Genomic DNA, 23,399 nt, shown 5'->3' with positions numbered 1-23,399 from the left:
TTGCTCCAGGGTCTGTTTCAGAAGACAACTGCAGTCACAGTTCTCACACACAACAGACCAGAGACCCCAGACCATCCATCCCACAGGGGTCCAGAGCCTCCTCTCAGGTTACAGGGAGACCTTGATAAGGCAGCCCTGCTTCCAGGGAGCAGGAAACCTCCCCCCCAACCCCCTCTACAAAAGTTTTCTCCCCAGCCCCTTTAAAACTGCTTGCATTCTCACCACTTCTGCAGGCAAATCTAAAAGGAAACGGGCACTTTGGGATATCAGAGGAAATGGAAAAGTGTCATTATTTAGGAATATTTGTCAGGGTCTCCGGATAAATTATCGTCTAATTTCTTTCAGGACTTCTTACAAATGAGGAGTCCTGTACATCTCCTGAAACCTCCAGAATTAGAAATGCCTGTGCGTGTGAGGAACGGGGAGACGGCAGGGCCTAGGTTCTGCATTTTTAAACAGGAGCCCCAGTCCTGACACACATTAACATAAACGCTGAGAGGATGCAAGAAGAGGAAAATGGGGGGTAGGGGGGATAAGAATATGCTGAGCCAGAGTTCACAATGAGAGAGGCCAGTGAGTGGCTCATGTCACAGAGCGCCAGCTGGTCCAGCAAGGCCTAGGCATGGGGCCCAGTGACCCACACCTCTGCCAGGGATCACACAGAGATCCTCACAGACGATAGGGATAAAGAGGCACCATCCTGTCTCCCCCAGGCCACGAAGAGGTGTAAGGGGGTGTATGCATGAAGACCCTTTAATGCCCCTGCTTTCTTGGGAGCTCATAGCTCAGATGGGGTGGGGGAGGGGACCCATCCAGTTCAAAGTGAGAAAATCCAGTTAAAAACTGGGGAGACATCTGGTGGACAAACAAGAAAATGCACAGCAACAAAGGCAAAAAAAATTTTTTTTTTCAATAAAACTGGAAAAGGCTCTACAAAAAGTCATGATTGCATCCACTCCAGCAATCTGAGGCAGATACCATAGACTGAGCATCAGGGTGGCAGGCACTCTGGGCTCACAGCTTCCTTCCATGGCTCTCTAGCCAAGACTTCCCTCTTTGTGGCCCTGGTAGCATAATCGCCAAGCACCTAGATCCAGTGGCAGTAAGCACCACCTCGTGGTAGGCTCCAGTCTGGTACCCACCATGCAGCCCTTTGCCTCTACAAGCCCGGGCTAGAGGCTTTTTGCAGAAGTCCACTATTCCCCTGCAAGTTCAGGGGGCTGACCCCACTGTTTTTGTTTTTTTTTTCTTTTTCTTTTTAGGTTGCTTATGGAAGTTCCTGAGGTTAAATCTGAGCTACAGCTGGTGGCCTATGCCACAGCCACAGCCATGGCAATGCCAGATCCTTAACCCACTCCAGTGAGGTCAGGGATTGAACCCGCATCCTCACAGACACTGTGTTAGTTTTTTTTTTTTTTTTTTTGGTCTCTTTAGGGCTGCACCCATAGCATATGGAGTTTCCCAAGCTAGGGGTCCAACTGGAGCTGCAGCTGCCCTCCTACACCACAGCCACAGTAATGCCAGATCCTTAACCCACTGAGCAAGGCCAGGGATTAAACCTGCATTCTCATGGATAACAGTCAGGTTCATTAACCACTGTGCCATAACAGGAACTCCTACATCAGGTTCTTAACCCACTGAGTCACAATGGGGACTCCCTGACCCCACTGCTTTGAACTCAACTAGCTCATTCCCACTTTAGGGTCTTTGTATTTGCTTTTCCCTCTGTTGGGATTCCTTTCTCCAGATGTTCATATGGCTCAACCCTAGTTCTTCATAGTCCCCAGCTACAACATCCTATGCTCAGAGAGATTTTAGATCTTAATCTAAACCAGCCTATAAGCACTATCACATTACTGTATTTTTTTCCTTTAAAACATTTTTCACTAAGACTATGTTTCAGATATATTTGTTCACTGCTTGTCTTGTCTCTTCTACCACACTACAGGTCCCACAGAAGCAGGGACCTCCTATGTCTTATCAGTGCTATAGTCCCAGGACCTAGAATAAAGCCCAGCACAGAGTAGGTTCTCAAAATTTGCTAAACTGAATTCTCTTGCCATGGAACCTTGCCCGAGGCTATACCCCTCAGACTGAGAAGGGCCTATAGCTCTGACTCTAGGGCAGAGGCAGCCCTAGCAGAGGACCAAGAAAGAGTCTCTACTCAAGCCTGTCCTGCCAGACTTATTTCAGTGTCCAGTTCTGCAATGCCTTCACCTTGATGGCTTGGTGAGGTCTGGCTGGTAGGGTTTGGGAGCCTGGTCTGAGCAAGTCTCAGAGATCTGGGGCGTAGCCCCCTTTTTGCCAGAAGAGGGCTTTTTTGCTGCTAAACCATTGTCATCCTTGATCTTCTTGAGCCGGGCCTTGCTCTTTGGTGGTATGGAGAAGGTAAGAGAGCTTTTGTTGAATTCAAGTGGGAAAACGCCTACATCTCCATCAAAGCGGTTCTTGGATACCTGCAGATACCGTTTCCCTGGTCCAGTTACCAGCTTTCTGTCTTGCAGGATCAGAACGTTATCTGCTTCCTGGCTTGCCTGTTGGATAAGAGGCAGAGGGGGGAAGGAGCAGTGAGAAGACATATGAGAGAAGCACAAAGGACGGTTGAGGGAGCAGGGAGGAACAGCAAGAATGGGGGAAGGGGGAGTTCCCATCGTGGCTCAGTGGAAATGAATCTGACTAGCATCCATGGGGATGCAGGCTCAATCACTCGCTCAGTGGGTTAAGGATCCAGCGTTGCCATCCGTTGGGTTGTGGTGCAGGTTGCAGATGGAGCTTGGATCTGGTGTCACTGTGTCTGTGGTGTAGGCTGGTGGCTACAGCTCCGATTCAAACCTATAGCCTAGGAACCTCCATATGCTGTGGGTATGGCCCTAAAAAGACAAAAAAAAAAAAAAAAAGAAAAAAAGAAAAAAAAGAATGGGGGAAGGGAAAACTACTTCCCCCATCACCAAAGCTCTCTGAACTACTGACTGCAATGCCGGGGCCACTGGAGTATTTTGATTCCTTGACAACTCTGCTGCTGTCCCGGATATTATACATGCTTTTCCCTCTGCTGCTAGTACTTCTGGCTCCACAGCTCACCACCTTACTCAATCCAAGTTTCTTATCATTTGGGTGCTGGTCTAAATGTCATACGTCATCAGAGAGACCATTCTTAAGCCTTGTAAATAAAGAAGGCACTGCCACCTTTCCACTTCTGTGCTATTCTCTTCCCCTGTTCCATCATGGCACATAGTTTGTGCTACGTGCCCTGTACTCCCTGTGCCCAGCCCAGGCCTGGCATGTGATAGGCACCCAGTGTACCACTGGAAGCTCCAAGATCAGGGTGATCCTGCTGCTCAGAAGGCCTCCTGTTTATTTGCTTACTTAACATCTACTGTCTGCCAAAACCAACCCAATTTTTGTTGACAGCTCCTCTAAAGTCTCTCCAGATGTTTCTGGGTGACTCAGATGCCTTCTCTCTTTTCTCCCTAAAACACCTGTGCTGCCTATCATAGCCCTTATCAGACTGAGTTGTAATCACTGTCTCATTCTTTTTCCTGATAGAGGATGTGAATTCTTGGAGGGCAAGGAAGGCAAAGGACCAACTATCATCAGCCTTTGTATTCCTAGTACATGTATTCCTCCTGTCATGACCCGAGGCTGCTGCTTCCGGCCATTCCAGATGGACAGTCAAGATAATTTAAGGCCAATGAGGGCTGTCCCTGGTCACACATGCCCTCTCTACTCGTCATAGCTTGAGCTCCTCCAAAGGAGACTTACTTTGGCTGAGCCAAAAATGGATGCTGTCTGTAGCTCCTTATCATCATCCTCCTTCCGGGGGTGAATGACCAGCGTCACATGGCAGCTACTGTCTGTTGCAAACTTCCGAAAGGCCCCGACAATATAGTCTTGAGCTGCAATCCTGCCCGACCCCAACAAAGCAAAGAGGTTACCAGTCACGGAAAGACAAGAAGAATAAATTCCTACTCCTGGTTCGTTCACATCTCCCCACAAACCACTGCAGCCTCACTCTACTTCCCTCTACCCAAAGACTCACACTTAAATCCCTGTCCACACTGCCCACTGCCATACGCCACCCCTCTATAGAGACAGAAATACACACGGGTGGTATGTGCCTCCACATGTGCGAGGAAACAAGAATACAGTGTGTACGCCTAGAGGCCAGCTGCCTGAGAAGACATGTGTGTTCAAGTGGGTTACAGCCGGACAAGAGGAGGTTACCTGTCTGTGGACAGCTGCTCATGACCCATCATGAACTGCAGGTTGTCGATGACCACATGGCAGATATCATAAACGTAGACGGCGTGTTGCATTGTGTCTATTACAGTTCTGGGAAGAGGACGAGGCAATGAATTCAAGAGTCAGTTACGAGTAGTCTCCAAACCATTCTAGTCAGAAAACTCTGTTAGGAGCTTGTTCTCTCATGCTCCCATTCTTTGAAAACCCCCGGCCTGGGAAACTCACCTGATGCTCTGTTGCCCATGGAAGGTCATGAAATAGAGGGGCAGGTCCTCAAATCGATCAGCCCACTCATCGTATTTGTCCAGTTGCTCTTCCAGCCGTCCCACAGCGAACTGTGTCAGCATGACCCGGGCCAGTCTCACGTTGCTGATCTCAAAGCTACCCCATAGTGTGTTCACCCCCTGGGTACACAAATCCAGGGCATACTCACTGATGAAGGTTGTCTTTCCACTGCCTGTTGGCCCTGCAGGGGGTGTTGAACAGACCTGGGTGAGGGAGGAAGCTCTACACTTGAAATCAAGACATGCACAGAGCTTCACAGCTGGGAGGGGAAGACCCCTCTCCAGCATTTACTGTGGCCCAAACACGCAAGGTTTAGTCATCTGATCCTCTGTCCCCAACCCTATCCAAGCAGTGATTTCCCAAAGAATCACCTGTGAAGACCGTCAGCTCTCCCTTCCGATGTCCCTTCAAGAGACGATTGAGATCTGGGAAGCGGCTCCAGCGAACTCCAGCTGCCTGCTCGACATTTGACAGTTCTCCTAGCACCTCCTCCCGAAGCTGCCGAAAAGACACAATAGACTTGTGCCAGGCAGGCAGAGCAGTACGCAGAATACGAGAAAGATTTAAGCCTTGGTTCAGAGCCTCCAGGGGAGAAGGCTGCTGGTCCCCAGGCCGCACCAAGGAGCATCGCTTGGGGTTCAGTTTTCGGGCAAACAACTTGGCAGCTTCCCAGGACCGAAGATCATCCCCCAGCCAGAGAACAACGCGTCGGAACTGTTCCAGGTAAGGAAGCAAGGCAGGGGGTAAGCAGGCTGTTCCTCGGGGCAGGGCAAGGGTGGGCAACCCTGTGGACTGGTTCAAGGCCAGGCTGTCCAGCTCACGACTCGTCAGTACCAACTCAACATCTCGACGACTGATCAGTGGTAACCCAAACAGGTTGTGGTAGGCACCAGGCCGGGGAATGGTGGTCTCCACATAATGCACTCCATCACCCTGGCCTTCAGCCCCCAGAAGCTTCAGGCCTCGTAATCCCAAACCTCCAGGGGAGAACCAAGGGAAGATGAGGCTGCGAGCAGCCCGCAGATAGCGCACACTGAAACGCTTGAGTGTGTCGTCTGTCACTTTGGTGAGGCCAAACATCACACGAACCAGCTGGGCCTCCTCCGGTTCAGGCAGCTCCCAGAGAGGTATGGCTCGGTCCCAGATCCTCCGGACCTCCTCAGTGTCCTCAGCGTCTGAGGCCTCACCAAGCAGGACTCCTTCTCTGGCCCCATCCCCTCGCCCCTCCACGCTGGCCTGGAAGTCTTCCCAGCTCCCCTCTGCTAGGCTGGTCATGCAGAGAAAGCGGCCTGTGGTCTTGTCAATGAAGAGGCTGAAGGAAGTGGCAGCACCACTCTGGTCCTTGAGTTTTGAGGCCCCCACAAAGGGGCTCGGTGCCCGCAGACAGCTGTGCCCATCCTGGAAGGGGATTCCACGTGCCCGCAAATATTGGCGGATTTCAGCTGCAGTTACAGGCAACACTGGTACCTCCAAGGCAGGGAGAGCCTCCTTCCTGTACCGTCTTCGAGGAGGGCCTGGGGCCAAGCTTCGGGGCAGGCCCCTCCGACCCATCCACGCCCCACGCAGGGGCAGCAGGATACGGAGCGGGTACCCACTTCGGAGGAGGACCCACATTCCTAGTCAAACGTAGATAGTAACTGAAATGCCTCAGGTGCCTGGTTCAGGTGCCCTCACTAGGTCAGATTCTAGGTATCCTCCACTCAGCTCTGTTTTCCCTCTAAATTCTCTTCAGTTCCTCTACATTGCCACTTCACATCTATCCTCAAGCACGCGACCCTTTCACGTCCGTGTCGCTCTGGTCGGCTCCCTACCTCTGCGGGCCGCCACAGTTTCTCCCCGCCCCCGTCGCCTCACCTCCGAAACTCTCCGCGCGGGCCCTCGCCAAGACGGTTTCTCTAGATCACCTCCTCGCCACTACCACCCCTCTGCGGCCCCTCCTCGTCGTCCTCATCTCTGCGGCCACCTGCGTCCCTTCTGTAGTCCCTCTGCTCTGGGCCCCCTACGAGCCTATGGTAAAGGCTCCTTTCCTCAAGGGGACTCCAGGCGACCTGAGCCCCACTCCGCCGCTCTCGCCGAGCTCCGCGCGCAGAGGGACGCCCGCCTCGCTTCCGCCGCGTGGTTTCTCCAGCTCCACTGCTAGGAGATCCGCCACTCCGGACGCCGGTCCCGCGTCACCATTCTCTTCTAGCCCCTATCGCCCTCAACGTGGGTCGGTCGTGCGCGCCACTCGGTATGACCTCGGAAGCAAAACTGCCGCGGCACACGTGTTCCCGGAAGCGGAAGCCTGGTGTTAGTCCCGCCCCCACTCCGCGATAGCCCGGCCGGCTGCCCGGGAGCTACGGCCATGACGGCGCGAGGGACCGCGAGCCGCTTCTTGACCAGTGTCTTGCACAACGGGCTGGGTCGTTACGTGCAGCAGCTGCAGCGTCTCAGCTTTAGCCTTAGCCGTGACGCGCCCTCGTCCCGCGGTGCCAGGTGAGCCAGGAAGGGCGCGGGGGTGCGACTCCCGGCAGAGGTCGTCCTGGGTCGGGGGTTACCTTGCTCACCCTTATCGGGTTCCCCAGGGAGTTTGTGGAACGGGAGGTGACCGACTTCGCCCGCCGGAACCCGGGGGTCGTAATATACGTGAATCCGCGGCCGTGCTGTGTGCCCAGAGTAGTGGCCGAGTACCGTGAGTGGGGCCGGGCTAGGGTTGGAGGGCGGTATCGGGGGGTTCGGCCCGCTCGCATGCAGTTCGTCTCACCCCTGACCCGCTTCCTCTTACCCCACCTCCCTTCGGCCAGTTAACGGGGCTGTGCGCGAGGAGAGCATCCACTGCAAGTCGGTCGAGGAGATCGCCGCACTGGTGCAGAAACTGGCGGACCAGTCGGGATTGGACGTGATCCGCATCCGCAAGCCCTTCCACACGGACAGCCCTAGCATCCAGGGCCAGTGGCACCCCTTCACCAACAAACCGACAACGTTGGGCGGCCTGCGCCCTCGAGAGGTTCAGGATCCTGCTCCAGCCCAGGTGCAAGCACAATGAAGAGTTGCCCCATTAACTCCAATTCCAGTCTTGATTCTCATCTCAGTAGAGGTGGTTCTTCCTCCTCGTTTGGTTCACAGGAGACACATGGAACCCACCAAAAGGGAAGCTGAGGCAAAACTTTTGCTTGGGATACAGAAGAGTTGCCTGTTTCTTTTTTTGGTGTTCACTGTGAGGGGCAGTGGCTGTGAGCCTTCTACTTTTTATCTGGTTGACATCTGTAAAATCTGAGAGTGTTAAAGGATTTTACTGGGTCCTTATTTCTCAAATCCATAATAGTGATCTGAAATCACATTGAGAGGTTTCAAGGCTGGCATCTGAAGAATCTCTACGTCGTTTCTGCATTCGTTGACCTAGAGAGAAGTAGCACCTTATACTCTGCTGTGTATACACTGGGCAAGGCCTTTTATATGTGTGTGAATGTTTTGTGTACAGATTAGAAAACTGAAGTTAATAAACTTGCCAAGATCACACTGTAAGTCTTCTATAAACTATGTGCATATTTAACCTATAACACCATTTTTTATTATTCTAAAACCACAGAGGAGGATGGTGTAGTATTGAAGGCCAAGATTAATCTAGGCTTGACCCTTGGAAAGAGTGGTTCTCAGGTCAGCTGATAGTTAAATAGGCAGCACTGAAAAAAAAGGAGGAAAAAAAAAAGGCAGCATCTTCTAGGCTTCACTAAAAATGGGGTGGGGGGTGGGGGAAGGATGGTGAGGAAAAGAGCCAGGAGGTAAAAAAACCTAGAAACTTTTTGAACTGTTGTAATTTTGTCATGCTCATATCACCATGATCAATAAATAGTGAGAGCCTGTAAAAAGGCCTTTTTGGAGTTCCTGTTGTGGCTCAATGGTTAATGAATCTGACTAGGAACGACGAGGTTTTGGGTTTGATCCCTGGCCTCGCTCAGTGGGTTAAGGATCCGGTGTTGCCGTGAGCTGTGGTGTAGGTTGCAGACGCGGCTCAGATCCTGCATTGTTGTGGCTCTGGTGTAGGCTGGTGGCTACAGCTCCAATTAGACCCCTAGCCTGGGAACCTCCATATGCCGCGGGATCGGCTCTAGAAAAGACAGAAAATAAATAAATAAAAAGGCCTTTTTTTTTGGCAGTCAGGATGGAAGCTGAGGATCCCATTTTCCTCTGCAAATGGTTTTATAGGAAGCAAAGCCAGCCCTGCAGCACCTTTACCATAGGCTGAGAAACCTATCCCTTGATGATCAGGAGAAGCCGGTCTAGACCAAGCAGACCACTCATAGCTGTGGGGAAAGAGGGTATTTATTAACCAACAGTGGGAGAAGGAGCTGAGCCCAGGCTCCCCACTCTGTCACATGCCCGTCCCGCCTGCCTGGGTGGTGAGCGGGGGCATTCTTAAAGAAATGCAGCCGCCTCACAATAAATACATTCATTGTGGGGTGGAAGGGGGAGAGGTTGAAGGGCAGTAAAAATCCGTGGGATTCCACGTTCTCAGCTACAAAAATAACAGTCGTCCTCACCCAAGGGGAATGGGGGAGCTCAGTCAGATTTTGATTGTCCCATATGCGCCTGGAGACTTCAGAGGCTCCTGGACCCTGAAAGTGTCCCGGTGAGGTAGGACAGGGGTGGGAGCCAAGCATCCAAACTCCCAGCCTCTGCCCTTTGCATAGTTCCAAGAACGGGCTTCATGTGCCAGGTGCAGATCCCATCAGATCTCTCCTCCCCCTGCTCTGGTCTAGGGGTAGCAAATGCTTGGTCCCCAAAAGGGAGGCTGGCTCATTGAGTGCAGTGTCGGTCACCCGTCCTAAGGAAGTGTCTGCGAAGACAGCTAAGTGGGAGAAAGCTCTCCCCTGAAATGTTCATGGACCAAACCTGACAGACACATGTCCAAGGCTGCAAGGGGAGGCTCAGAATGTGCATGTGACTAGAAATGTGAGCACATATGCCTGAGGAAGGGACATGCCTGGTGGGGAGGCTGACTCAACAAGGGCTACACATTAAGGGAGAAAAGGGAATGATGCAGTAGTCTTACCTCCCCAGGCTGGCCTGTTCCCAAGCTCTTGCCAAAGAGGTCATCACACAGGGTTGGGACTACAGGAGAGGACTAAATAGGGTGGGATGTGGCAGTTGGGAGAGTACCCAAAGTCCAGAAGAAGGGATGAAACACAAGAATGCACCAGAAAGGGGGGGGGGCCTGCAGCCCAGCTGATCGACATTCTTCCACGCGCGCGTGTGAATACACGCAGGGCTCGGGTGGCTCTGGTGGCTGGCAGAGGTCTTGTCTGTTTTCAGGACCATCCAGCACATAGGGCCTTGCAGAGTGGTGACATTGAGGCCATCTGGACCTGCAGAGCCCTGCCTGGAAGAAAGAGGAAGGGTTTAAGCAGACAGGAGGGGCAGGCGTGTTGCGTCCTCTCCTGCCAAGTGCTTGGATTAAAAGGAGATAGGACTTGGCTGGGTCTGTGGAGCCTGAGGGAGCACCTACCTCTGAGAAGCACCGGTTGGCTTGGGCTGCTCACAGATGGGTCTATGGAGGCTGAGAATGGGGGTTTGGCTGGGCTTGTCTTGTCCCCTTGATTATAGGAACATCAAAAAGTTGGGAGAAGGGCCTGGAGTTGGAATGGGGGGTAAGGTAGGGTGTCTGTGTTGGGGAGGCAGCGGCCCAGCCTGGGGCAGACAGGCTGGCTTGGAAGAGCATCTTTCCTGGGAGGCTGGGCTCAGACAGAGCTCTCGTCCAGGTGCTCGACGAGCTGCGTGTGCTTCCGCTTCTCCAGGATGCGGCTGAGCTCCTCTGCAAAGGAGCAGGGCCCTGCTGGCATTCCATTGTTGCTCTGCCTCAGGAGCACGTAGCTGTTACCATTCATCCTGCGCAGTCGGCTGGGCAGTGCCACTAGCCCATTGGTCAGCTCAGCCGGGGGTGGTGGAGGTGGCGGGGGTGGTGGGGCTGGGGCTCCCTCCCCAGGGATGATCTGGAGGCAGCCCCCCTCCAGGCCTCCAGCCCCCTCCCCATCATCACCCTCATCTTCCTCTCCAGGACATTGGCCTGAAACTGTCTGCAGCTGCACAGCGGAGCCCCCTGCCCGGCCGGCCCGACCCAGTGAGTATTTCCGTCGGTGTCCTCTTCCACCTCCCCGAAAACAGGCCACATAGAAGAGGGAGGAGGCCAGGATGAGGCAGAGGCCACCAAGGGCAGCAATGGCTAATACATAGAGCAGCCTTACATCAGGTGCCAGTTGTGCCCCAGGCATTGCAGGGGCTTGTGGGGCAGGGGCAGGAGTAGCTGGCCGCACCGTGAGGCTATAGGAGGCCAGCAGGGTTCGGAGGCCGTTCTCTTCAGCATAGCAGCTGTAGTTGCCACTGTGGTCAGGCTGGGTGTCTGTTACCAGCAGCCCATCCACGCCCACGCGGTAGCCCTCCTGCCCATCGCTCAGGCCCGTGCTCCCGTTGAGCAGCCACAAGGCCCGGGCAAGGTTGGATGGCTGGTCACAGGGCAGTAGGACATCATCACCGCGAAGCACAGAACGGGTCTTCAGTGGTGGTGGTGGCCCTGGAAGGAGCGGGGGATAGGAGAATGGTCAGTACCTGCCTGTCCTGGAAGGTTCCCTGTTATGTCCTCAGCACCAAGCATGGAATCTGAAATTAGGGTGGCAACTGACTAAGCTCTCTGCTCACGTGGGCCTTCTCAGTGGCCATCTGCCAATGATTCCTCATCCCTGCCTCAGCACAGAGTTCTCTGCCAAGCGTCGGACCTCAGTATCTTCCACATACGAGGCATCTCTATGTGAGGGCTCTTGGACATGCCACAGGAAGGAAGGCCAAGGTCTCTCTCCCAGACTACACCAGGTCTTTTTCTTGAATCATCATCACCATGTGCGGTACCACCAGCCATGTCCCCGAAACCTGAGTTTCCCTTGCCTCTCTCTTCTCCCATCACCTTTGTATCTAACCCTCAGTAACATTATGCTTCAGAATTTATCTCAGACCTGTTCACATCACGTCTCTTCCCCAGCGACAACGCCTGGCCCCCATCTAATCCATTCTCCATACAGAAACGGGGTGATCTTTTAAAAATACTAAGCTGATCATGCCACTCCCAGCCTCAGCACAGTCCATGCCCACTTCTCCAGCCTCTTCTGTTCTTTTCTTTTTCTTTTTTCTTTTTATGGCCGCACCCATGGCATACGGAGGTTCCCAGAGTAGGGGTTGAAATGGAGCTACAGCTGCTGGCCTACCCCACAGCCACAGCAACGCCAGATGCTTAATCCACTGAGCAAGGCCAGGGATCGAACCTGCAACCTCACAGTTCCTAGTTGGATTCGTTTCCGCTGCACCAGGATGGGAACTCCTCCAGCCTCTTCTCTTGTTGCCCCAACACCAAGCATGGTCTGCCTGCTCTTCCCTCTGCTTGGGTGTCACCCCCCCCCACCCCATACTCTGTATTTGTACAGTTAATCTGGGGGAGAGAGCGTAATAGTGATCAAAAGTATAGGCTCCAGTCAGCCTGCTTGGGGTCAGGTTCAAATTCTGATCCTACTACTTGACGGTTGACTTTGGGCAGTTTACTTATTCTCCCTGTCCCTCAGAGAGACTGCCCCTCATGGAGATGGTAATAATGGCCCCTTTCTCATAGGAATGCTGTGAGAATAAATGAGATCCTGCATGTGAGTGAGTGGTCAGTGCTTGGCTCATGGTAAGTACTCACTACATATTAGCTCTGATGAGTAACTTTTGCTCTTGCTTCAGATATCAGGAGAAGTATCTATTTTTGTTTTTCTTTCTTTTTAAAATTTTTTTTTTTTTTTGCTTTTTAGGGCCGCCCCTGTGGCATATGGAGGTTCCCAGGCTAGGGTCAAATCGGAGCTGCAGTTGCTGGCCTACACCACTGCTGGCAGCAACACAGGATCTTTAATCCACTGAGCGAGGCCAGGATCCGAGCCGTGTCTGCAACCTACACCACAGCTCATAGCAATGCCGGATCTTTAACCTGCTGAGCGAGGCCAGGGATCAAGCCTGAGTCCTCATGGATGCTAGTCAGATTCCTTTCTGCTGAGCCACGATGGGAACTCCCCTATAATCTTTCAAACCCTTGTCATAGTTGTAAAAAAAACCAATGAAAATAATTAACTGTTTGTGTGATCATTTGATTGCCTGCCCACATAGTTGGCTGTAAGTTCCAGAGGTGACAAGAAACTTCACGTCTTGAGCCTGTATCCTTATTTATAATTTTTTTGGTAAACAAATGTTTATTGAGCACTTACTCTGTGCTGGGTCATTTTCACTCAAAGCACAGATAGAGTGATTCAGATGTGTACATGCACATACAAATGACAACAAATGGTAAAGAGGACAGGCTGTGCATCCAGACCCACACACATCCATGATGTCACTTACCTATGTCCCCGTTGCCCTCACAGCCTCGGTTTCCTTTCTCTATGTCTTGTATAAGCACTGTCCTGGAGACAGAAGATCAGGATTCATGAACAAGGGGAACTGGGCTTCAGTTTCCCTAGTGGAAGGGTCAATGAGACTGCTACAAATGACTAGCCCCCACCCCTTGCAGCTGGCAGGCCTTCCTCCCCTCTCAGCCTTGATACCCTCGGTAACTGGGACCCTCACACCCCACCCTTTCCTCCCACCTGCCACCCTGGGACCTGTTGGCTATGGTGGTGGTCATCATGCAGGCATGGGTGCTGGGATCCCAGCCACAGTAGGGGTCCCGGGCCAGGATGCAGTCGTAGCAGGAACGGTAGCGTGAGCAGCTGGACAGTGGTAGCTGGATGACACCACTAGGGGCTCCCACATAGAGGCTATGCTAGGAGCCAGAGAGGACAGCTGGTTGGCAACACCCCAACTTACAGACACGCACAGCCACTGCCCAACCTCCCCACTCCCTCCATCTATGCTGGCAAGGCCAGAATATTGAGGGGATGAATCAGGTTCTACCTGCATCGGAGAGATGACCAGATTCTCCACAGACTGGGGCTCCTTGAACACCTGTGTCTCTTCAATAATGTGCATCCCAGAACCCAGGACCACAGCCTTGTGGATCCAGCCATCAGCTGGTATGGGAAGGGCAGAGGGTCAGACTCTAACAGTGGAATCTGTTCTTAGCCCCCTGCAATAGCCTAATAAGAGCAGCTCAGAGTCATGAGGGCAGGGACGAGGATTTAGCCAGCAGCAGTGGGCCTTCAGGACATTGGGAATTCCAAGCTAGTCATAGCAAGAATGGATTCAGAAGCATTAGTGACCAGGGTTAAATGTCATAGTGGTTGGTGACAGACACCATCAGTCACCAAGAGCTAGTGGTCATTGGGGGCCAGTAGTGAGTGTTCATTGAAGAATCCACATCAGTGGTCACCGGGCTTTGTGATCAAGGGTCATCCAGGGGCTAGAGGTCAACAGGGATCAAAGACTCAGGCCAGCAGTCACCAAAGGGCTCAGGCCAGGGGTCAGAAGCACCTGTGCCCAGAAAGAGCAGATCATAGGTGGGTCCAGCGGGCGTGGTGACAGGTGTCCCTGTGAGGTGTGTGTATCGCACACTGCGCTTGAGCAGCAGGGGCCGTCCTCGTGTGGGCACCACAGGCCGAGCCATGAGTGGGTGCAACTTCACAAAGTCCAGGACCAGGGATGGCAGGTCCTGGGATGAATTGTAGCCTTGGCTGCGCAGCAAATCTGTAATGCACTGTGGTGGGGGACAGGGTGGTGAACCTCAGAACTCTACCTCTTACCTCTCCTCCCCGCAAGGCTAGACTCGCCTGCCCCTCTCAGGGGTCCTCTCCATTTAGTACTGACCCCAGGCCTGGGCACTCACCGAGCCAGGCCGGGGCTCTGGCACCCCTCCCTCGTAGCGGCCCCAGCGCCGGACACCATCCTGGTATTCCATGTAGGGGCCTGCAAAGACAGCCTGCACCTCGGCCAGGTCATAGCGGCAGATGGCCGAGGCCTCCAGGGTCTTCCTAGGGATGGGACATAGGGGAGGGGCTGAGTCACACTGAGAGGAGCCTGCCCACCTGCCTGGCCTGGAGCCCACTGTTACCCTAACCGACCCCAGGTCCAGGCCCACATGTCTCCTGAGGGTCAGCAGGCGCTGGATGTGCCTGAAGTTCTGTGCAGCCAGCCTCCCCGCAGTAGGTCCCATCTTATCCTCGCCGACCTCTGCTCCAGCCCCTGTGCTGTCCCCATTCCTTGCCTCCCACCACCCCGCACTGACCACTGTGTGGTCAGCGTGAAGGCCGTATAGAAGTGCGTGCGGGCTGAGGTATCGGTTTCCAGGCTGCAGACACCACGCAGTGTCTCATATTGTGGGATGTGGCAGATGAGACGCGCCTTTAAGAAGGATGTCCACTTCTTCTGCAGGATCTTCTTCCCTCCCAGGTCCCCCTGGGGAAGTAGGCGAGTGGGGTCAGGGGCCAGGGTCAGAGGTTCAGCCTCTACCCCTTGCCCTGACCTCCGTCCTACTCACCTTGCATACACGGGCCACACGGGCCACACGGTGGCTGCTGCGGCTCTGAGCAAAGCTGCCAGAGCCCTCCTCAGTGGCACGCTCCGTGAAGAAGTAGTAAACCTTGTCATCGTCACCCACTGCACTGGCTTTGCTCTCTTGCACCAGGACGGAGAACACAAACTCAGCATCTGTGGGTCAGGCAGTTCAGGCGTCTTCTGGGAGTGTCTGGGGATCGTCCCCCACCCGCCTCACTCAACAATGCACAGGACTATATGGGAGCCCCTGGGGGCTGGGAGATGGGATGGTCAACTGCCCAAGGGAGTAAAGATGAAGAAAGGGTCCCCTGCTCCCCATCCTCCTGCGCCTCATCCTCCTAACCATTGAGCCAGTGCATCGGTGCCTCCTCAGTCCTCAGGGAGTGTGGGTGGCGGCTCCGGCGGATGTCAGGAATGCTCCGGAATTCATACCGCGTGGCTGTGTAGAGGCCTCCATCTGAGGCAGGGACATGCCAGACATGAGAGACATGTCACTTATAACAAGACACATAACACATGTGGGAAGCAAGTCCTAGCAACGAGATCCACGCCCACAAACAGCATGCTTGTGGAGGAGGGGAGGAGGGCATGCTCACCAATGATGAGGCCTGTGAAGCCTCGGGCTGGGTCATAAGGACACTTCTCCTTCCCCTCCTCAAAGCTGCTTGGCAAAGTGAAGGCCTCGGCATCCTGGGGGAATGAAGAGCCAGAAGTCAGTGATCGTGGAGATAGGCAGGCAGGGGTTGTCGCCAAGGCCAGACCAGTCTGGGGTCAGGGACTAGCAGTCAGGCGGGGGGCAGGCATTCTCACAATGGCTGCGCAGAGGGGCTGGAAGGCGTGGGTCCCGCACGCGTAGAGGTGGGTGGCGTTGAGCCGCTGCAGGAGCCGCACGTGGTTGAAGCACTCGGTCTGTGGGGGAGGTGGGGAGGGCTGTGAGCGCTGGGCCTTCTTAGAGACCTCTTCCATTAGTCCAGCTTTCCAGTGGGGCTCTTGCCCCACCCACCGGACAAGCTTTCCTGGGGGGCCCTTCTCACTGCCCAGAACACAGAGTGTTCCCTGGAACTCACTCTGCTTTGGTCTCCCAGGTACATGACCCCTCTTCTCTCTGCTACCTCTCTGCTTCCTGACACACTTAGCCAGCTTCTCCTGCATCTTCTACAGTCCTCTGTACCCCCAGTTCAGAGGCTCCAAGGGATCGCACCACCCTAAGATGCTTCTCTCTTGCATCTCCTTCTCAGCAATGTCCCCCAGTCACCCTTTTGCAGTGGTACCACCAAATCTACCCCAGGTTCCAGCATCTGTCCACCTGATATCCCAGAACATCAAACTCATGCTGTCAGAAACCAAACTCATCCCCTCCTCCCTTACCTGCATCTTCCCTTTGAAACCTGTTCATCCAGTCTTTCCCACCTCACTTCATCCATCCATCAGTCCAGAAACCGGGTGTCATCTGTGCTCACCCCCACATTCAGCTTCTCTCCATGATGAAGTCTTTGTCCTGCATGTCTCATGACTTGGTCAACTTCCCCTCCATTGCCACTACCCTAGTCCAAATTACCATCCTCACCTCTTCCCTAGGCAAGTACAGCGAGTACCTGACAGCCCTCCCAACCCCCTGCCACTCTTTACAAAAACTATTTGATGAATGAGGGATACATGCACATACTGTAAAATTCAAAAGGTACAAAGGGATATGTTGTAAATAGTCTTTTTATCCTTATTGCCTTCAAAGGAGACTGCTGTTACCATTGTCTGGAGTTTCCTTCCCCAGAGAGTCTACCAGTCAGCACCCTCTTGCAACCCACTTTCCAAGGTATATTTTAAAAATGTAAACCAGATCATGTCGCTGAAGTATTTAAAAACCCTTCAGTGACTCACCACAGTTCTGAACATAGGGTCTCATATGCTTCTAGCCCTGCATGATAGAGCCCTGCCCCTTCCCCTGGCCTCATTCACTCTGCTTCAGCCACACTGGCCTTCTCTGCCCATTAAATGCCCTAGGCTGCCAGCCTCTTGACATCCTTGCCTTGTTAATGATTCCTCCTGCCTGTTCCCCAGGGTTTGAGTCCAAGCAGCCTTCTTTGTCTCACCCCACTCCCTCAGCAGGTGCAGTGTTTTGGCGTCCATCTCTCCTCTCCCCCAGCCCGCTCAGGCCTCCCTCCTCTGACCCGCACACTATGCCTCCAACCTCCCCACTACCTTTCTTGCCTCCAGATTCACTGTTTTAATCCATCTAGTGCCTAGGAGCAGATGGATATTCTTATGATACTGTCCCCTGTATGTTTACATTTAAAAGGGGGGAAGCTGGCACAACATTGTCAATCAACTACACTTTTTTTTTTTTTTGGTCTTCTTAGAGCGGCACCTGCAGCGTATGGAAATTCCCAGCCAGGCTAGGGGTCAAATCAGAGCTGTAGCTGCCAGCCTATACCACAGCCACAGCAATGCTATATCTAAGCTGCGTCTGTGACCTACATACACCACAGCTCATGGCAACGCTGGATCCTTAACCCACTGAGCAAGGCCAGGGATTGAACCCACATCCTCACGGATCCTGGTCGGTTTAGTTACCGCTGAGCCATGACAGGAACTCCCAACTACACTTTATTAAACAAACAACCCCCCAAACCCCACAACATTGTAAATTAACTATACTTTAATTAAAAAGCAGACAAAAAATTGGGGGAAGCTAGGAGAGGGAATTCTGTGGTCAAATAAGGAGGAAACCACAGGTAAAACCGACCTTTACTGGGGACTTCCAAAGCCTTAAGAGCATTTGGGACTGAGCCTGCAGAATTTCTCAAACTTATCTGTTAAACATCTCTTTTGAAAATTAATGCCCCTCAGAACGTGCTTTAAGGAAATGTTCTCCTAAGGCCTTGCTACCCAAAGTGTGGCCCAGGACCAGCATTATCAAGCTTCATCTGGGAGCTTGTTAAAACTACAGAATCTCATGCCCTTCCCCAGACCTACTGCATTAGCATCTGCATTTATAATATATCCAGGTGGAATTCCCATTGTGGTGCAGTGGAAACGAATCTGACTAGGAACCATGTGGGTTTGATCCCTGGCCTTGCTCAGTGGGTTAAGGATCCCACATTGCAGTGAGCTATGGTGTAGGTCGCAGACTCGGCTCAGATCTGGCGTTGCTGTGGCTGTGGTGTAGACTGGCAGCTGTAGCTCTGATTCAATCCCTAGCCTGGGAACCTCCATATGCCACTGGTGCGGCTCTAAAAAAAAAAAAAAAATACACACACACACCCCAGGTGATTGATGTGCACATTACAGTTTGAGAGTCTCTTAAAAAAATGAAATGGTGAGGGTGCCCCATGGTCATAGAATAAAATCCAAACTCCCAGCTGGGAATTTACAGCCCTTCATGAACTGGGCTCCATTTGCCTCGCCAGCCTCATTTTTTTACCCACGTTGCACTAAGAGGAACCCTTTGATGGAATCTCTTGGAGACACTTTATTTTTATTGTTTCACTTTTTTTTTTTTTAAGGCTGCACCCATGGGATATAGAAGTGCCCAGGCTAGGAGTTGAACTGGAGCTGCAGCTGCCAGCCTACACCACAGCCATGGCAATGAGGGATCCTTAACTCACTGAGTGAGACCAGGGATTGAACTCTGGTCACCAAATGTTTTGATTTAAAGTATATTCCCAGGGCAGAGTTCCCATCGTGGCTCGGTGGAAATGATTCTGCCTAGTATCCATGAGGACACTGGTTCAACCCCTGGCCTCGCTAAGTGGGTTAAGGATCCAGCGTCACCCTGAGCTGTAGTGTAGGTTGAACACTCAGCTTGGATCTGGCTTTGCTGTGGCTGTGGGGTAGGCCAGTGGCTATAGCTCGGATTGGACCCCAAGCCTGGGAACTTCCGTATGCCGTGGGTGTGGCCCTAAAAAGACCAAAAAAAAAAAAAGTCTACTCTCAGGGCCTGCTACTTTGGTGGCACTTACAATGCAACTGACTGGCTGATTTGTACTCCTCCATCTATGTCCTCACCAACCCTGATATATCCCCAACTAAGGAGGAAGAGGTAAGGAGCTGGGGACAGGGCAGACCACATACCTGGTTGTTTTTCCCTTTTTGGTGACATTTGCTTTGCATCTCTGGGGAGGCCTCCCAGCGAATCTGGTGGGGCAGGAAAGGGAATGGGCTGAGGCACTGACCCCAGGACCTTTGCCTTTCCCCATTACCCGTGGGACAAGGTGATAGGACTCAGGGTCGGGGTGAGTTTCAGGAGGAGCACTGAAAGGGAGACCTGGGCCAGGAAGGGCAGTGCTGTCTGACCAGGGGGCTATGGAAGACTGTCAGGGTTTCCAGGAACCTGAGGTCCCAAGGAGGTGGATGAATCTGGACACCCTCTGGGTGGTCCTGGTTCCAGGGGCTGACCTCTTTGTGGGTGCCGTCTCCTATGTTGTAGGCATTGAGAGAGAACAGGGCGCCTCGGGCTCCCACCAGCAGCCTTGCTGAGGCCTCCTCCAGCAGCAGCGTTGAGTAGTTCTGGGCTCGGCCCTTGAAGTGCCGGGTCCCAGTGAGCTCTGGGGGGGAGCAGGAGCTGTGAGCCCAGCTCTGGGGCTGCCTCCCCACTCCCAGCCCTGGCTCTCCTGTTGCCTTTTTAGGCTGGGGACGTCTAACCTTCATAAAGGATCGTCATCCGCGGGGTGGCATCTAGTTCTCTGGATGGTCTCCGCAGCGAGGGTCCAGGGACAGCGGTTGCTGTGAGGAAGCTCAGGAGGAGGGGCCAGAGCCTCCCCCACATCTTCCTGGGGAGGCCCAGACCAACAAGACCCCCAAGGGGAGCCAGGGCCAGAGTTAAGGGGATGATGGGAAGAACAGTCACAGGGGTCAAGGTCTAGGTAGGTCACTTAGAAGGTCAGGAGTCATGGGGCCAGGGAGGGTCTTGGAATTGGGGAGACATGGAATCACAGAGTTGTGTGGCCATGGAGTCCCAGTAAGAGTCCGGCGGGGGGATGGATGACACGCTGCCTGTCAGCATCAGATACAAACTCCATAGTGAGAAGGAGTTGTGCGGTCACAGAGGGGTTGTAGGTCACTGATGGGGTCACCCTGCCCCGACAGCAGGGCTAGTCCTGGTTTTCTGAGATCCGTTTTCTGAAGGAAAAAAAACAGAAAAAAAAAAAAAGCCCCTTTGTCTGTGTGTGGGTGGAAGGTAGAGAGCGTTGTCTGCAGATTTCAGGTAGTACCGTGGCATCTGCAGAACTCCCATGAGAGGATGGCTTCACAGTCATTCTGACCACCTTGCTGCTCTGATGCAGGAAGTTGGGGAGAACTCGTCTACTTTACACGACCCCAAACTCCCTTCACGCCAAAGCCAAGGTAGCAGCCCTCCTCTGACCCAGTCAGAAGCTTAGCTTGGCCCCCATCTGGGTGGAGCTCGAGTTCTCAGGGAGAATGCCTCCTCCTGCAGCAGCTGCCCTGCCGCCTGGCCTGCGGGGGTGCCTTATGCAGGAAGGCCTGGGCACAGATGCTTAATGGGCCTTTGTTTATTTTGTCCTCTTTTCCCTTTGTTTTTTCTTTTCCCTGGCCTGAGAGCTCCCTCTGGAATTTCTCTTTAATTAGATACTTCTCCTCCTCAGCATTCCTCTCCAAGGGGGTGCACATCTCTGCCCTGCCCATGCGAGTCTGTACTGCACCCTCTGGCCTGGCATCCACGCGTGCCCCTACCTGCAAGCAGACACTCACATGCACCGGGGATGGGGTAGGGTGGTGCAGGGGTAACATCTCTATAGGAGGCTCTAGTGCGCAAGGTCACTTGACTGAGACATGAGCGAGGTGGAAAGGTGAATGACAGGATCCCTGAGCACATCTTGGAGACTAGTCCCACACCTGGACCCTCCCTCAAGCCAAGCAGCTGGGGATGGGGTCAGGATAGGTGGCAGACCACTATAATAGGCCTGATCTCTGAAGTTTCCTGGAGAAAGCCTGACCCACCCCAATCTCATAAAATGCCCAGAGACAAGGCTAGAGAGGGCCACTGGCCTCTCCTCTTCCTTCCAGGTCAAATATTAACTATGTGGCCTTGAAGTGAGAGGAGGGGCCAGGAGTTGGGCAGAGGGAGTTTAGAGTGTTTTTTCAAGAGGTAAAAGGTCACCACTGAGTGGGCAGAGCCCAGAGGGAGTATGGGTAGACTTAAGAGGGTCCCTGGACCACAGAAGGGGCATAAGCTCCTGGTTTGGGGGCTGGGGCAGCAAGAGGCTGCAGGCAAACAGCCTGTGCCCCACCTCTCACGAGGGCGGCACACCTGTTTACCTTTGGGGCCTCGTATTTGCTTAGTGCAGAAATGGGGGGAACCCTATGGCTGGGAGAGATCAATCTCCAGGATTGGGCAAGAGGAACACGCCCCAGGTCAGAGGAACCACACTTACACAGGTTTACACAAGAGTCACAAATGTGCATGCACATCACAGGTACACACAGGTACATATTCATAGGAGGGCTGTGAGGACATGTCCTCACCAGAGAGTAATGCACACACGTGTTCACCTAAAGAGCCTGCCACACGTGTTTTTACATATTCACTTGTAGGGTTGTATTCACACTGCCATTTATTTAGGTCACTCAGCCTCAGGGGTTAACAAGGAGAGTTATAAACCCACACTTGCGCCTAGGAGGGACTGTGCACCTATTCACAAGAGGGTCCTGCACAAACACACGTATGTGTAGAGACATGCACACAAATGCACTGACAGAGTGAGTGGGTCAGGCACTGTCATGTTCACAAAAGAATCAAGTACACATGTATGCACACAGTCCTCAAACACACACTTACATCTGCTCAGAGACAAGCATAGGTACATACAAGGGTCCGGTTCTCACTGCAGACCTGAAAGCTGCCAGTGTCCACTGGGGGTGAGATGCAGGGCAGAACCTTACCTCCTTTCATGAAAGTCCTGATTCTAAGGCCAGAATCCATGTGTGTGTTGGGGGTGGGGGATGGGGGAAGCTGCTGACCCCGGATTCACAAAAGGGTTGAGTGCATGGGTCAAGGCCACTCTGCAAGGCAGGGCGGGGCTACTTAACCCAAGCAGGAGGAGTGCCCTGATTCTGGGAAAGGAAAAATAGACTGGAACGTGTAATTTAGCCCTCCTCCACTCCCATGCCCACTGCAGTTCTAGATAATGGGAGTTGGGTGAGGAGCCCTCAGCTCCCATTTAACCTGTTGGGAGGGGGCGGGGCTAAATGGGGGGCGGAGCTGCTACCCCTCTCTCCCCCAGTGCCAACGAAGCTTCAAGGTCTCCAGTCCATATCCCACACTCCACCCCCAGTTTCACAGCTAGGGTTCTTCCCCCGGGCCAGCCCCGTGAACTCTGACCATCTTCCCACTATGAGATCTTAGGGCAGAGGGAACTGAGGAGGGTAGCCACCTCCCAAAGAGGATCAATGTAGGATGGGCAGGCTCTCGACCTTCATCCCAGATGTCCACTTGCCTAGTGTAGGCGGTATCGCCCTCTGCCCGGTAGGATGGCGGTCCCTCCTGGCCTGAGAGCCCCTCCCCCGCTACCCCTTCCTCCTCCATCCTGGACACTCCGCGGTTCTCTCCTCTCCTCAGGTCTAACCTCAGTCTCTACTGCTGCAGCTCGAGGACAAGCTTTCCTCCGATCCCGCCAGACACCGAGAGACGTGACCCAGATCCCAAGAAACACTGTTCGCCACGCGGGCCCCCGCCCCACGCCAGTTGCCGACTCTGCGGTGGCGGGTCTGCGCCCAGCGCAGCCCGAGGCCTTGCCCGCGCCCCTTTACAACCTTTGTGCGGGACCGGGGGACTTGGCAGTGAGAAAGGCCTGGCCCAGCTGGGAGGGTGGAATAGACACGGGGAAGGCCTGGCCTGGCCCCCGCCCCCCGGCCCAGGCCCTGCCGCCGCCCGCACTCCACGGCTCTCTCACCTTTGCGCTCAGATCCCGGGCCATAGAGACTGTGATGCGCGGCTCCGCGGCCCCACAGCACCACAGCACCAGCTGCGGGAGGAAGGGGCCGCGGCCGGAGGCGGAGCCGAGGGTGGGGCGGGGGCCTGGAAGGCGGGACTAGGGAGGCGGGGCCAACAGGATCTGGTGCCGGGAAGGGCGCTCTTTGCTTTCGCGCCCCTACCCTACACACTACAGGTCAAGGCTGACACACTGCCCGAGGGCATCTGACGTGCCCCGCCCCCAAGGGTCGCCGCCCTAGTATCGCCCCCTGGTGGTGGCTTCACCACCCCGTGCGCCCTGGAACGGTTTATCTCGCCTTCCCTCCTCTCGGCCCTGGGACTCCTCGGACTTGCCTCTTCCCGGGGATGTGCACACCCGTCCTCTGGGAATTTAACTCTCCGAAGGCCCTCTGGCCAGTCCTCTATCATGGGCCTCACTTCCTGCGCTCCTGCCACCTCCTTC

At 53.8% G+C, this 23,399-nt stretch overlaps 3 protein-coding genes across 4 annotated transcripts; 1 reads left to right on the top strand and 2 right to left on the bottom strand.

The window, feature by feature from the left end:
- Nucleotides 1–886: 886 nt before the first annotated feature.
- Nucleotides 887–6,795, bottom strand: TWNK (twinkle mtDNA helicase). Its single transcript, XM_047759921.1, has 5 exons — nucleotides 4,899–6,795; nucleotides 4,468–4,708; nucleotides 4,225–4,332; nucleotides 3,763–3,904; nucleotides 887–2,534 (listed from the first exon to the last, which is right to left on the bottom strand). Exons 1-5 carry the CDS (start codon nucleotides 6,139–6,141, stop codon nucleotides 2,214–2,216), a joined length of 2,055 nt encoding a protein of 684 aa, XP_047615877.1. The 5' UTR covers nucleotides 6,142–6,795; the 3' UTR covers nucleotides 887–2,213.
- Nucleotides 6,796–6,812: 17 nt separating this feature from the next.
- MRPL43 (mitochondrial ribosomal protein L43) lies at nucleotides 6,813–8,031 on the top strand. Its single transcript, XM_047759922.1, has 3 exons — nucleotides 6,813–7,002; nucleotides 7,092–7,198; nucleotides 7,311–8,031. The coding sequence occupies exons 1-3, from the start codon at nucleotides 6,872–6,874 to the stop codon at nucleotides 7,550–7,552; spliced, it is 480 nt and encodes a 159-aa protein (XP_047615878.1). The 5' UTR covers nucleotides 6,813–6,871; the 3' UTR covers nucleotides 7,553–8,031.
- Nucleotides 8,032–8,811: 780 nt separating this feature from the next.
- SEMA4G (semaphorin 4G) lies at nucleotides 8,812–23,165 on the bottom strand. Of its 2 annotated transcripts, XM_047759920.1 has the most exons (17): nucleotides 22,917–23,156; nucleotides 19,648–20,124; nucleotides 19,402–19,550; nucleotides 19,078–19,140; nucleotides 15,817–15,915; nucleotides 15,603–15,696; nucleotides 15,350–15,463; nucleotides 14,990–15,159; nucleotides 14,738–14,907; nucleotides 14,339–14,483; nucleotides 13,987–14,209; nucleotides 13,471–13,586; nucleotides 13,179–13,339; nucleotides 12,919–12,980; nucleotides 10,818–11,074; nucleotides 10,013–10,318; nucleotides 8,812–9,886 (listed from the first exon to the last, which is right to left on the bottom strand). In XM_047759920.1, the coding sequence occupies exons 2-16, from the start codon at nucleotides 19,769–19,771 to the stop codon at nucleotides 10,055–10,057; spliced, it is 2,211 nt and encodes a 736-aa protein (XP_047615876.1). In that variant the 5' UTR covers nucleotides 19,772–20,124; nucleotides 22,917–23,156; the 3' UTR covers nucleotides 8,812–9,886; nucleotides 10,013–10,054. The 2 variants fall into 2 exon arrangements, with proteins under 2 accessions (XP_047615876.1, XP_047615875.1); XM_047759919.1 differs by lacking the exon at nucleotides 8,812–9,886 and having other exon boundaries at nucleotides 10,118–11,074; nucleotides 22,917–23,165.
- Nucleotides 23,166–23,399: the final 234 nt, after the last annotated feature.

This window comes from Phacochoerus africanus, chromosome 15 (assembly GCF_016906955.1).
Source record: "Phacochoerus africanus isolate WHEZ1 chromosome 15, ROS_Pafr_v1, whole genome shotgun sequence".
Classification (NCBI taxonomy): domain Eukaryota; kingdom Metazoa; phylum Chordata; class Mammalia; order Artiodactyla; family Suidae; genus Phacochoerus; species Phacochoerus africanus.
The sequence above is the reverse complement of the archived record's forward strand: the minus strand, read 5'-3'. Positions and strand labels throughout refer to the sequence as shown.

What these genes read in the sequence shown, in the direction of transcription:
- TWNK (XM_047759921.1), bottom strand. Translation starts at nt 6,141, where the DNA reads ATGTGGGTCCTCCTCCGAAGTGGGTACCCGCTCCGTATCCTGCTGCCC. An exon ending in CATGGGCAACAGAGCATCAG is followed by an intron (nt 4,333 to 4,467) that starts GTGAGTTTCCCA and finishes TCCTCTTCCCAG; the next exon opens with AACTGTAATAGACACAATGC. An exon ending in CCATTTTTGGCTCAGCCAAA is followed by an intron (nt 2,535 to 3,762) that starts GTAAGTCTCCTT and finishes CTTATCCAACAG; the next exon opens with GCAAGCCAGGAAGCAGATAA.
- MRPL43 (XM_047759922.1), top strand. Translation starts at nt 6,872, where the DNA reads ATGACGGCGCGAGGGACCGCGAGCCGCTTCTTGACCAGTGTCTTGCAC. An exon ending in CCCTCGTCCCGCGGTGCCAG is followed by an intron (nt 7,003 to 7,091) that starts GTGAGCCAGGAA and finishes CGGGTTCCCCAG; the next exon opens with GGAGTTTGTGGAACGGGAGG. An exon ending in CAGAGTAGTGGCCGAGTACC is followed by an intron (nt 7,199 to 7,310) that starts GTGAGTGGGGCC and finishes CCCTTCGGCCAG; the next exon opens with TTAACGGGGCTGTGCGCGAG.
- SEMA4G (XM_047759919.1), bottom strand. Translation starts at nt 19,771, where the DNA reads ATGTGGGGGAGGCTCTGGCCCCTCCTCCTGAGCTTCCTCACAGCAACC. An exon ending in AAAAAGGGAAAAACAACCAG is followed by an intron (nt 15,916 to 19,077) that starts GTATGTGGTCTG and finishes CCTCCCCCACAG; the next exon opens with ACCGAGTGCTTCAACCACGT. An exon ending in CTTCACAGGCCTCATCATTG is followed by an intron (nt 15,464 to 15,602) that starts GTGAGCATGCCC and finishes TCCCTGCCTCAG; the next exon opens with ATGGAGGCCTCTACACAGCC.